This window comes from Bufo gargarizans, chromosome 5 (genome assembly GCF_014858855.1).
Source record: "Bufo gargarizans isolate SCDJY-AF-19 chromosome 5, ASM1485885v1, whole genome shotgun sequence".
NCBI classification, from domain to species: domain Eukaryota; kingdom Metazoa; phylum Chordata; class Amphibia; order Anura; family Bufonidae; genus Bufo; species Bufo gargarizans.
Genome location: NC_058084.1, coordinates 23,702,286 through 23,714,958, shown reverse-complemented (window position 1 = coordinate 23,714,958; position 12,673 = coordinate 23,702,286). Strand labels below are relative to the sequence as shown.

Below are 12,673 nucleotides of genomic sequence, written 5' to 3'. Positions count from 1 at the left end.
AGCACTTCTCCTTTGCCGAGATAATTTATCCCATTGGGGGGCAGATTTAGCTTTTAAATCAGCGATCTACTCCACTGTCGGTTAGTTAGCAGTAGTCCGGACGGCCTACTTATCAAAGCTAGAGTAGTTTAGCAGTGTGATACGGTATTCAAACCGTGAATGTTATGCATGCATTGTGCACCACCAAAGGGATAGACAGAGGTCAGCTAACATATGGTATCATCCATGTGCTGTATTACAAGTGGGAAGAGAGTGCAGCTCCCACAACTTAGCCTAGATGAAGGTCTCACTGCAAGCGACATGAAGGCAGCCAACTGCCTATAAGTGACAGGGGTGAGAGCTAGTGCACGTGCTCTCCCTCCTGACTCACTGAGCATCATCTGACCATGCAGTGGAGTGTTTACTGTATTTTTAATCTTTTTCTATTTGGTTCATCAAGTAAAATTAAATAAAGGTATAAAGCACGTATTTTAACCCAAATAATAATAAAAGTGAAGTATTACATTTTTACCTGGGACAAGATAGGTTCAACACCTGCATAGGCATCTGTAAATAAACATCTCCTGTGTAACATGTGTGCATCCCAAAAATATCTGACATCCAGTGTCCCTTTTCCTTAGACAGTGTTCGCTATAGACAGTGACATTAGCTGTGCTACATCTCCTGTGTAACGTGTGCACATCCCAAAAATATCAGTGACATCTAGTGTACTTTTTCCGTAGACGGAGTCCGCTGCGGAAAGTGACATTACCTGGGGTACATCTCCTGTGTAACGTTTCCACATCCCAAATACCTGTGACATTCCCTGTAATTTTATATTAGCCGCTGGTGGAATCAGTGACATTATCTGCGGTATATCTCCTGTGTGACATTTTTAGATCCCAAGTACCTTTTTTAATTTTTTTGCATATACACTTACAAATCCTACGCTACTGTACGTGTGACATACTTTCAAGCATATATAACATCTATTATGAAGGCAAGCTGTAAGGGACAGGGAAGTAGCCGTGATGCTGATGGTGCACGCAAAGGCTGTGGACTTGGGCATGTTGAAACTGTGCCTGCTGCCAGACCACAAGAAAAACAATCATGCACCTAGCTTCATGTGCCAGTTTGCAGGGCGGCGCAGGACAATGCTCTCGAAGTCAGACCAGTGCGACCAGGTGGTCGGTTGGATTGCAGCAGATAATGCTTAGTCGATTAAGCACCACCCTGTCTTCCACAAAGTCCAGTCTCAGTAGCCAAGAGTCTGGTCAACAGAATCCTCACCCTTATCCTCCTTCCTCCCACCGTGGAGAGTGTGGCCAAACAAGTGATCCCACACTCGGATATTCCGAGGAGCTCTTTTCATCGCCATGACTTGATTTGGCTCTCTCGCCAAGCACGCTTGAAACAATTAGTGTTTCACGAGGTGGATGATGATGATGAGACACAGTTGCCAATAAGTAAACTGCAATTAGTGACTCAAGAGGTTGTCATTAACTGAGGTTGTTGTTAGGTCAACAATTCAGGAGGATGAGCAGAGTGAGGAAGTGGAGGAGGATGTGGTGGACAATGAAGTCACTGACCCAACCTGGGAAGGGACAGCAGTACAGAGGGGGAGGGAGCCGCAGCACCGCAACAGGCTGGAAGAGGCAGTGGGGTGGCAAAAGGGAGAAGGTGGGCCACAGCAAACAGGTCTGCAACTGTTCCCTGGAGCACACCATTGTGGAAATCTCCCTTGCCAAGGGGTAGGTGATCCGCAGTCTGCCACTTTTTTGAGGAAAGTGCACCTCTGCCATACAAAAATGAGCAGGGGCGTGAACTCTAGCAACCTCACCAGCATGATCCACCACATGGCATCCAAGCACCGTAATAAGTGGTCTGAACGCCTGCGTCCATAATCTGTGTCTGCGGGACACACCACTGCCTCCTCTATCTCTGTGTTATGTGAAGGCCAGTCTCCTGTCAAAGGCACAGGCCCGGATGCCTCCCGCCCTGCACCTTGACCTCAGCAAGCACTATCAGCGACCACATCCACTTCCGTGTCCCAGCGCAGCGTACAAATGTCCTTACCGCAGGCATTGGAACGCAAGCGCAACTACCCAGCCACCCACCCACAGGCCATAGCATTAAATGTGCACATTTCCAAATTACTGGCCCTGGAAATGTTGCCAAATAGGCTTGTGGACACTGAGGCTTTCCGCAGCCTGATATTGGCGGCCGTCCCTCGTTACGCAGTCCCCAGCCGCCACTATTTTTCATGGTGTGCCTTGCCCGTCTTACACCAGCATGTGTTCCCTAACATCACATGTGCCCTGACCAATGGAGTTACTGGGAAGGTCCACTTAACCACTGACACATGGACAAGTGCTTTAGGCCAGGGATGCTACATTTCCCTGACAGCACACTTGGATGGCACAGGTGCTGCAGTCGCCAAAGATTGCGGGCCCTAATTCCATCAAGGTTTCTGCCAGCACCTACGTTAGTGGCTCCAACCCCCACTTCTCCTCCTCCACCTCCTCCTCCACTTCCACCTCAGAATTATCCTCTTGCAGCACCATTCAGACATCAGTCAGTAGCTGGAAGCAGTGTAGCACTGTAGTGGGGAAGCTTTAATAGGCCGTACTTAAGCTGATCTGCTTAGGTGACAAATAGCACACCGCTGAAAAGCTGTGGCAGGGGATAAGAGACCAGACTGAGCTGTGGCTCTCGCCACTCAACCTAGACCCAGGCATGGTTGTGTCTGATAATGGCCGAAACTTGGATGCGGCTTTGGAGCTCGGCAAGTTCACACACATCCCATGCCTAGCCCATATTTTAAATTTAGTGGTTCAGCGGTTTCTCAAAACCTACCCCAACTTGCCTGACCTACTGGTGAAGGTGCGCCGCGTGTGTGCCCATTTCCGCAAGTCATCGACAGCTTCCGCCGGCCTGTCAACTCTGCAGCAGCGCTTACAATTGCCAGCTCACCAACTGTTGTATGACGTGAGCACGAGCTGGAACAACACGTTCCACATGTTGGCCAAGCTTTGAGAGCAGCAGAGGGCAGTAGTGCAATACCAGCTGCAACATGGCTGTCGCCTTTCCAGTCAGCTTGGGCATAGATGTATCTATCACCTCTGTGAGGTTTTAAGAAACTTTGAGGAATCAACACAGATGGTGAGTTGCAATAACGCAATTATCAGCGTCATCATCCCACTTCTGTGTCTACTCAAACGCTTGCTGCTTACAATTAAGGCCAATGCTTTGCATGTGGAAAAGGTGGAGATGGGGGAAGACATTACACAGGGTGATTGTCAGACCACCCTCAGTTCGTCTTCTCAGCAGCAAATTGGATGATGAAGAAGAGGAGGAGCAGGAGACAGTTGCCTCTTCTACAGAGGGTAGTACCCATGGAACTTTAATTCCATCTGTTCACCGTGGATAGGTAGAAGAGGGGGAAGAGGATGAGGAGATTGAGAGTCATCCTCATGATGACGAAAGCAAAGTTTTGCCTCTTAGGACTCTGGCACACATGGCTGACTTTATTTTAGACAAATAATCTGACCCAAGAGAGAGTCAAAAGAGCCACCCCATAAATGCACATCCGACCATGAAAGGATATAAAATATATATAAAGTTTATTAGACACAACAACACACACACATTAAAAAATTGTATACAATATAGAACAAAGTGCGGTATGCAATAAAATATATGTGACCGACACACACAGGTCCACTGAATTCTCACATATGAATATATACGTTATCAACCAGCATATAAATCAATACAATAAATCACATATAGCAAATGTACGGTAAGGTGAGACCACTAGAATTCAAGGTACAAACAGACCGACATGGGGTCAAATATCAAGAGTAGAGTTGAGCGAACACCTGGATGTTCGGGTTCGAGAAGTTCGGCCGAACTTCCCGGAAATGTTCGGGTTCGGGATCCGAACCCGATCCGAACTTCGTCCCGAACCCGAACCCCATTGAAGTCAATGGGGACCCGAACTTTTCGGCACTAAAAAGGCTGTAAAAAAGCCCAGGAAAGAGCTAGAGGGCTGCAAAAGGCAGCAAAATGTAGGTAAATCCCCTGCAAACAAATGTGGATAGGGAGATGAATAAAAATAAAAATAAAATAAATAAAAATTAACCAATATCAATTGGAGAGAGGTCCCATAGCAGAGAATCTGGCTTCACGTCACCCACCACTGTAACAGTCCATTGTCAGATATTTAGTCCCAGGCACCCAGGCAGAGGAGAGAGGTCCCGTAACAGAGAATCTGGCTACATGTCAGCAGAGAATCAGTCTTCATGTCATAGCAGAGAATCATGCTTCACGTCACCCAACACTGGAACAGTCCATTGTCAGATATTTAGGCCCCGGCACCCAGGCAGAGGAGAGAGGTCCCGTAACAGAGATTCTGGCTTCATGTCAGCAGAGAATCAGTCTTCATGTCATAGCAGAGAATCAGGCTTCACGTCACCCACCACTGTAACAGTCCATTGTCATATATTTAGGCCCCGGCACCCAGGCAGAGGAGAGAGGTCCCATAAAAGACAATCTGGCTTCATGTCAGCAGAGAATTAGTCTGCATGTCATAGCAGAGAATCAGGCTTCACGTCAGCCACCACTGCAACAGTCCATTGGCATATATTTAGGCCCAGCACCCAGGCAGAGGAGAGAGGTCCCGTAACAGACAATCTGGCTTCATGTCAGCAGAGAATCAGTTTGCATGTCATAGCAGAGAATCAGGCTTCACGTCAGCCACCACTGTAACGGTCCATTGGCATATATTTAGGCCCAGCACCCAGGCAGAGGAGAGAGGTCCCGTAACAGAGAATCAGTCTGCATGTCATAGCAGAGAATCTGGCTTCACGTCAGCCACCACTGCAACAGTCCATTGTCAGATATTTAGACCCAGCAACCAGGCAGAGGAGAGAGGTCCCGTAACAGAGAATCAGTCTGCATGTCATAGCAGAGAATCTGGCTTCACGTCACCCAACATTGGAACAGTCCATTGGCATATATTTAGGCCCCGGCACCCAGACAGAGGAGGAGGAGAGGTTCATTCAACTTTGGGTAGCCTCGCAATATAATGGTAAAATAAAAATAAAAATAGGATTGAATGAGAAAGTTCCCTGGAGTCCAATAATATATGGTTAAGGGGAGGTAGTTAATGTCTAATCTGGACAAGGGACGGACAGGTCCTGTGGGATCCATGCCTGGTTCATTTTTATAAACGTCAGCTTGTCCACATTGGCTGTAGACAGGCGGCTGCGTTTGTCTGTAATGACGCCCCCTGCCGTGCTGAATACACGTTCAGACAAAACGCTGGCCGCCGGGCAGGCCAGCACCTCCAAGGCATAAAAGGCTAGCTCTGGCCACGTGGACAATTTAGAGACCCAGAAGTTGAATGGGGCCGAACCATCAGTCAGTACGTGGAGGGGTGTGCACACGTACTGTTCCACCATGTTAGTGAAATGTTGCCTCCTGCTAACACGTTGCGTATCAGGTGGTGGTGCAGTTAGCTGTGGCGTGTTGACAAAAGTTTTCCACATCTCTGCCATGCTAACCCTGCCCTCAGAGGAGCTGGCCGTGACACAGCTGCCTTGGCGACCTCTTGCTCCTCCTCTGCCTTGGCCTTGGGCTTCCACTTGTTCCCCTGTGACATTTGGGAATGCTCTCAGTAGCGCGTCTACCAATGTGCGCTTGTACTCGCGCATCTTCCTATCACGCTCCAGTGCAGGAAGTAAGGTGGGCACATTGTCTTTGTACCGTGGATCCAGCAGGGTGGCAACCCAGTAGTCCGCACACGTTAAAATGTGGGCAACTCTGCTGTCGTTGCGCAAGCACTGCAGCATGTAGTCGCTCATGTGTGCCAGGCTGCCCAGGGGTAAGGACAAGCTGTCCTCTGTGGGAGGCGTATCGCCATTGTCCTGCCTTTCCCCCCAGCCACGCACCACTGATGGGCCCGAGCTGCGTTGGGTGCCACCTCGCTGTGACCATGCTTCATCCTCATCCTCCTCCACCTCCTCCTCATCCTCGTCCTCCTCGTCCTGCAGTAGTGGGCCCTGGCTGGCAACATTTGTACCTGGCCTCTGCTGTTGCAAAAAACCTCCCTCTGAGTCACTTCGAAGAGACTGGCCTGAAAGTGCTAAAAATGACCCCCTCTTCCTCCTCCTCCTCCTCCTGGGCCACCTCCTCTTCCATCATCGCCCTAAGTGTTTTCTCAAGGAGACATAGAAGTGGTATTGTAACTGCTGATAACGGCATCATCGCCACTGGCCATGTTGGTGGAGTACTCGAAACAGCGCAACAGGGCACACAGGTCTCGCATGGAGGCCCAGTCATTGGTGGTGAAGTGGTGCTGTTCCGTAGTGCGACTGATCCGTGCGTGCTGCAGCTGAAACTCCACTATGGCCTGCTGCTGCTCGCACAGTCTGTCCAGCATGTGCAAGGTGGAGTTCCACCTGGTGGGCACGTCGCATATGAGGCGGTGAGCGGGAAGGCCGAAGTTACGCTGTAGCGCAGACAGGCGAGCAGCGGCAGGATGTGAACTGCAGTTCATGCTTTGCATGCAGGTGCCTGGTCATGCAGGTTGTGCTAAGGTTCAGAACGTTAATGCCTCGCTTCAGGCTCTAATGGCACAGCGTGCAAACCACTCGGGTCTTGTCGTCAGCACATTGTTTGAAGAAGTGCCATGCCAGGGAACTCCTTGAAGCTGCCTTTGAGGTGCTCGGTCCCAGATGGCGGTGGTCAGTAGCAGGCGGAGTCTCTTGGCGGCGGGTGTTCTGCTGTTGCCCACTGCTCCCTCTTTTGCTACGCTGTTGGCTCGGTCTCACCACTGCCTCTTCCTCCGAACTGTGAAAGTCAGTGGCACGACCTTCATTCCATGTGGGGTCTAGGACCTCATCATCCCCTGCATCGTCTTCCACCCAGTCTTGATCCCTGACCTCCTGTTCAGTCTGCACACTGCAGAAAGACGCAGCAGTTGGCACCTGTGTTTCGTCATCATCAGAGACGTGCTGAGGTGGTATTCCCATGTCCTCATCAGAAAACATAAGTGGTTATGCGTCAGTGTATTCTATGTCTTCCACCGCTGGGGAAGGGCTATGTGGATGCCCTTGGGAAACCCTGCCAGCAGAGTCTTCAAACAGCATAAGAGACTGCTGCATAACTTGAGGCTGAGACAGTTTCCCTGGTATGCATGGGGGTGATGTGACAGACTGATGGGCTTGGTTTTCAGGCGCCATCTGTGCGCTTTCTGCAGAAGACTGGGTGGGAGATAATGTGAACGTGCTGGATCCTACTGTCGGCCACCCAATTGACTAATGCCTGTACCTGCTCAGGCCTTACCATCCTTAGAACGGCATTGGGCCCCACCAAATATCGCTGTAAATTCTGGCGGCTACTGGGACCTGAGGTAGTTGGTTTACTAGGACGTGTGGCTGTGGTACACTTGACCAGCCACAGCAATAATGACAGATTTAGCTGAATATAAATTGTAGGCCTAGTATTTTGGCGCTGGATGACAGGTATACGTTTACGGACAGAATTAGACTTGGGAATGCACGATAGCGTGTGAAGTTATTGAGGATGACCCTATCAGCACCTTCAATCTAATATACCCTTTTATGGATAGATTTAAACTTGGCCTGATACAGCAGAAACCACTGATTTAGGGAATTGCTAAGTTGGGAATTGTATTTCAACCCTGAACAAAAATATATCCTTTGCCAGACAGCAGACAGTATTACAATTGGCTAGCCACAGCTGAAACACCAGATTTAGGGTACTGCTATTTTGGCAATTGTATTTCACCCCTCAATAAAATAGCAAGCACAGCCAAGCCCCTGATGTAGGATATAGCAAAAAAAAAAAAAACACACTATTGATGGTTAAATGCACTTGGTGGCAGCTTGTGCTGGCGCACCACAAGACACAAAATGGCCGCCGATCACCCCAGAAAAAAGTGACTGAAAAACGCTCTGGGCAGCCTAAAAACAGTGAACAATTGAATAGCAAAAGATGAATGATTCACAGCTGTAGATCGATCACTTCATTAAGTGTTTTTGCTGAGTAAATCCCTGTCTAGTGCCTAATCTCGCCCTAACAGCCGCAGCTGCATCCTCTCCCTACACTGATCAGAGCAGAGTGACGTGCGGCACTACGTGACTCCAGATTAAATAGAGGCTGGGTCACATGCTGCACTGGCCAATCACAGCCATGCCAATAGTAGGCATGGCTGTGATGGCCTCTTGGGGCAAGTAGTATGATGCTCGTTGATTGGCTGCTTTGCAGCCTTTCAAAAAGCGACGAACACCGAACCCGAACCCGGACTTTTACGAAAATGTACGGGTTTGGGTCCGTGTCACGGACACCCTAAAATTCGGTACGAACCCGAACTATACAGTTCGGGTTCACTCATCCCTAGTGTTGGTGCCAGTGAGCCTCAAGCCCGGCCAATTACCCCAATATGTCAGAGCTGCTGCAAAAAGTGTGGGTCGTCTGTGCGCGCTTTTGCCTGTAAGCGCTGCAGCGTAACTTCGGCATTCCCGCTCACCGCCTCATATGCGACGTGCCCACAAGTTGGAACTCCAACTTGCACGTGCTGGCCAGACTGTGCGAGCAGCAGCAGGCGATAGTGGAGTTTAAGCTGCAGCACGCACTGGTGAGTCGCTGTGCGGAACAGCACCACTTCACCTCCAAAGAGTAGGCCTCCATGCAAGACCTGTGTGCCTTGTTGCGCTGTTTCGAGTACTCCACCAACATGGCCAGTGCCGATGACGCTGATCTCAGCATTACTATCCCACTTCTATGTCTCCTTGAAAAAACGCTTTGGGCGATGATGGAAGAGGATGTGGTACAGGAGGAGGAGGACGAGAAGGAGGGATCATTTCATAGGGTCTCAGGCCAGTCATTCACAAGTGGCTCTGAGGGTGTGTTCCTGCACCAACATACGCCAGGTACACAATTGTCCAGCCAGGGCACAGTTCTGGAGGATGACGAGGTGGAGGATGAGGAGGAGGAGATGGAGGAGGAGGAACTGTGTTCACAGCAGGATGGCACCCAGACCAGCTCATGGGCATCACTGGTGCGTGGCTGGGGGGATACAGAGGACACAGACGATACACCTCCCACAGAGGACAGCTTGTCGTTGCCTCTGGGCAGCCAGGCACATGAGAGATTACATGCTGCAGTGTCTCCGCAACAACCGCCGAGCTGCCCACATTCTAACTTGTGCTGATTACTTAGTGGCCACGCTGCTGGATCCCGGTTACAAGGACAACGTACTGTCCTTAATTCTGTCACTGGAGCGTAATCGGAAGATGCACGAGTACAAGCGCGCGCTGGTAGACGCGCTGCTGATTAAATTCCCACCTGACAGTGGGGGCACAGTGTAAGCACAAGGCGAAGGCAGAGGACGAGGAAGAGGTCGCCAACGCAGCTGGGGCACCGCCAGCACCTCAGAAGGCAGGGTTAGCATGGGCGAAATGTGTAAAAGCTTTGTCAGCACGCCACAAATAACCAGCACCACCAGCTGATATGGAATGTCTTAGCAGGAGGCAGCATTTCAGCAACATGGTGGAGCAGTATGTGTGCACACGCCTGCACGTACTGACTGATGGATCTGCCCCCTTCAACTTCTGGGTCTCCAAATTGGGCACATGGCCTGAGCTTGCCATTTACGCCTTGGAGGTGCTGGCCTGCCCTGCAGACAGTGTATTATCTGAACGAGTGTTTAGCATGGCAGGAGAGGGTTATCACAGTCAAGCGCAGCCGCCTGTCCACAGACAATGTGGACAAGCTCACGTTCATTAAAATGAACCAGACCTGGATCCCTCAGGACTTGTCCGTACCTTGGGCAGAATAGACATGTATACCGGCCTTAACCAGCCATTGTTGTACTCCAGTGCACTTTCTCTTTGTTTTATTTTTTATATTTTCCAATGTTATGGGGTCTACCCAAATTTAAACAAAAAATAAATAAATAATAAATTAAAATAAAATAAAATACAAAGCCAAAAACCAGTGTAGGCTACCTCCTCCTCCACCGTCGCTTCCACCTACACTTTCACATCCACCTCCTCCTCAACCTCCTACTCCATATGGACCTTCTCCTAGATCAAGATTATTATTATTTATTTTTACGTATTTTATGTCATTTCCCTATCCACATTTGTTTGCAGAGCACTTGCCATGCTCTTAGCCACATTTTGCTTGCATTTGCAGCCCTCTAGCCCTTCCATGACTTTTTTACAGCCATTTTAGTGCTCTAAAGTCCGGGTCCCCATTTACTTCAATTGGGTTCGGGGTCAAGTTCGGGTCTCGAAGTTTGCGAAGTTCGGCCGAACCCGTCGAACCTGAACTTCCAGGTGTTTGCTCAACTCTAATCTCTACATGAAAATATTGTATAATCGCGCGAGGGGCATAGTTGGAGACACAGACTTCACAATTCGGCCCATACAGCAAAAGGAGGAGTACAGTCGCCAATCAATTATCCCCAAAAAAGCCAGTTTCAAATTTCACCACTACGTAATTCACCCCATACCACAAAAGGAGGTGTACAATCACCCATACATTTTTTCCGAAAATAAAACAGTGTCACATAAAGAATTTCAACACTAATACCCTTCACTAACCTGGCAGCAGTGGGTGAAGTAGGTGGTGCTTCAGGAAGCAGCAGCACTCTGGAAGTGGGGGGCAAACCATGGGATGGCAGGCTGGAAGCAGCAGTGGGTAGAACTCTGGCTACTAGTGGCAGGTAGCACTGGTGGCAGTGGATGGCATTTCGACGGAAAAGATGAATAACACAGGGTGGTTTGGTGGCAGGCAGCATAGGTGATCTGCTGGATGACTTGGCGGTGGTCTAACAAAGTGACAACCAATAAGACTTTTTGTCATAACACCGTGTGTGTTTAAACACCTCTGCCTTTGATAAAAGACACTTTTTGAAAACTTTGCAATTTGAAAAAGCATAACACGTGCAACACAACAGTGTGTTCTTAAACTCACATGTTTGTTAACACTGTCAACCATGTGTTTACCCATAGCTATGTCAGTGTCACCCTGACATTAATTGCTCTTGTTGTCATTGCTTTCAAGAGCTTAGGGAAGGGGTAGAAAAGAGCAAAAATTTACAAAACATTAATAAAAAGATATAACATCTTTAAAAAAACGTCTGAGTCTTAGCAGTCATATGCCAATTTTCAAATTTCCCAGGCAATTGACACACTTTTGATTTATATAGAATTAATTCAGACACAAATCAATTTTTACTCAAAAATTTGACGAATTAGACACAAAATGAATTGGTGCAAGAAATCTTTTTTTATCCATATTCATTCTATTCCTATTCTTTTTATTAGTTTTGCAGGTGAGATAGTAGAAGGTTTGGTATGAGTGCACAGTGGGGACAGGGGACAGTCGACTGGGAAACCACTAGGATGCTTGTCTGTACAGTTAGAGGTATATCCTGTAGGGAAGTGAGATATTGTGATCCTACTGTATAGAGAACTAGTGAGAACAAGGGATGAGCGAACCTGAACTGTATAGTTCGGGTTCGTACCGAATTTTGGGGTGTCCGTGACACGGACCCGAACCCGAACATTTTCGTAAAAGTCCAGGTTCGGGTTCGGTGTTCGTCGCTTTCTTGGCGCTTTTTGAAAGGCTGCAAAGCTGCCAATCAACAAGCGTCATACTACTTGCCCCAAGAGGCCATCACAGCCATGCCTACTATTGGCATGGCTGTGATTGGCCAGTGCAGCATGTGACCCAGCCTCTATTTAAGCTGGAGTCACGTAGCGCCGCACGTTACTCTGCTCTGATTAGTGTAGGGAGAGGTTGCGGCTGCGACAGTAGGGCGAGATTAGGCAGTGATTAACTCCTCCAAAACACTTAAGTCAGTGATCGATCTACAGCTGTGGATCATTGAACTGCTGCTATTCAATTGCTCACTGTTTTGCCCAGAGCGTTACTTTTTTCTGGGGTGATCGGCGGCCATTTTGTGTCTTGTGGTGCGCCAGCACAAGCTGCCACCAAGTGCATTTAACCATCAATAGTGTGGTTATTTTTTGGCTATATCCTACATCAGGGGCAAGCTGTCACCAAGTGCATTTAACCATCAATAGTGTGGTTATTTTTTGGCTATATCCTACATCAGGGGCTTGGCTGTGCTTGCTATTTTATTGAGGGGTGAAATACAATTGCCAAAATAGCAGTACCCTAAATCTGGTGTTTCAGCTGTGGCCAGCCAATTGTAATACTGTCTGCTGTCTGGCAAAGGATATATTTTTGTTCAGGGTTGAAATACAATTCCCAACTTAGCAATTCCCTAAATTAGTGGTTTCTGCTGTATCAGGCCTACTTTAAATCTATTCATTAAAAGGGTATATTAGATTCAAGGTGCTGATAGGGTCATCCTCAATAACTTTACACACACGCTACTGTGCAATTCCAAGTCTAATTCTGTCCGTAAACGTATACCTTTCACCCAGCGCCTAAATACTAGGCCTCAAATTTATATTCTGCTAAATCTGTGGTTATTGCTGTGGCTGGGCAAGTTATTTAGTGTCCGTCAAAGCACAGTTTTTGTTCTGGGTTGAAATACAATTCCCAACTTAGCAATTTCCTAAATTAGTGGTTTCTGCTGTATCAGGCCTACTTTAAATCTATCCCTAAAAGGGTATATTAGATTTAA

The 12,673-nt window shown here is 48.3% G+C and overlaps 1 protein-coding gene across 2 annotated transcripts in view; it reads right to left on the bottom strand.

The window, feature by feature from the left end:
- LOC122939424 (cytochrome P450 2C29-like) overlaps positions 1 to 10,897 on the bottom strand; it is a 298,684-nt gene extending 287,787 nt beyond the window's left edge. Inside the window, exon 1 of one of the 2 annotated variants that reach the window (XM_044295488.1) lies at positions 10,617 to 10,897. In XM_044295488.1, the coding sequence (XP_044151423.1) occupies positions 10,617 to 10,813 (197 nt within the window). In that variant the 5' untranslated portion in view covers positions 10,814 to 10,897. The remainder of the gene's footprint in view (positions 1 to 10,616) is intronic. The other variant, XM_044295489.1, reaches the window with a different exon arrangement.
- Between the last annotated feature and the right edge of the window lie 1,776 nt (positions 10,898 to 12,673).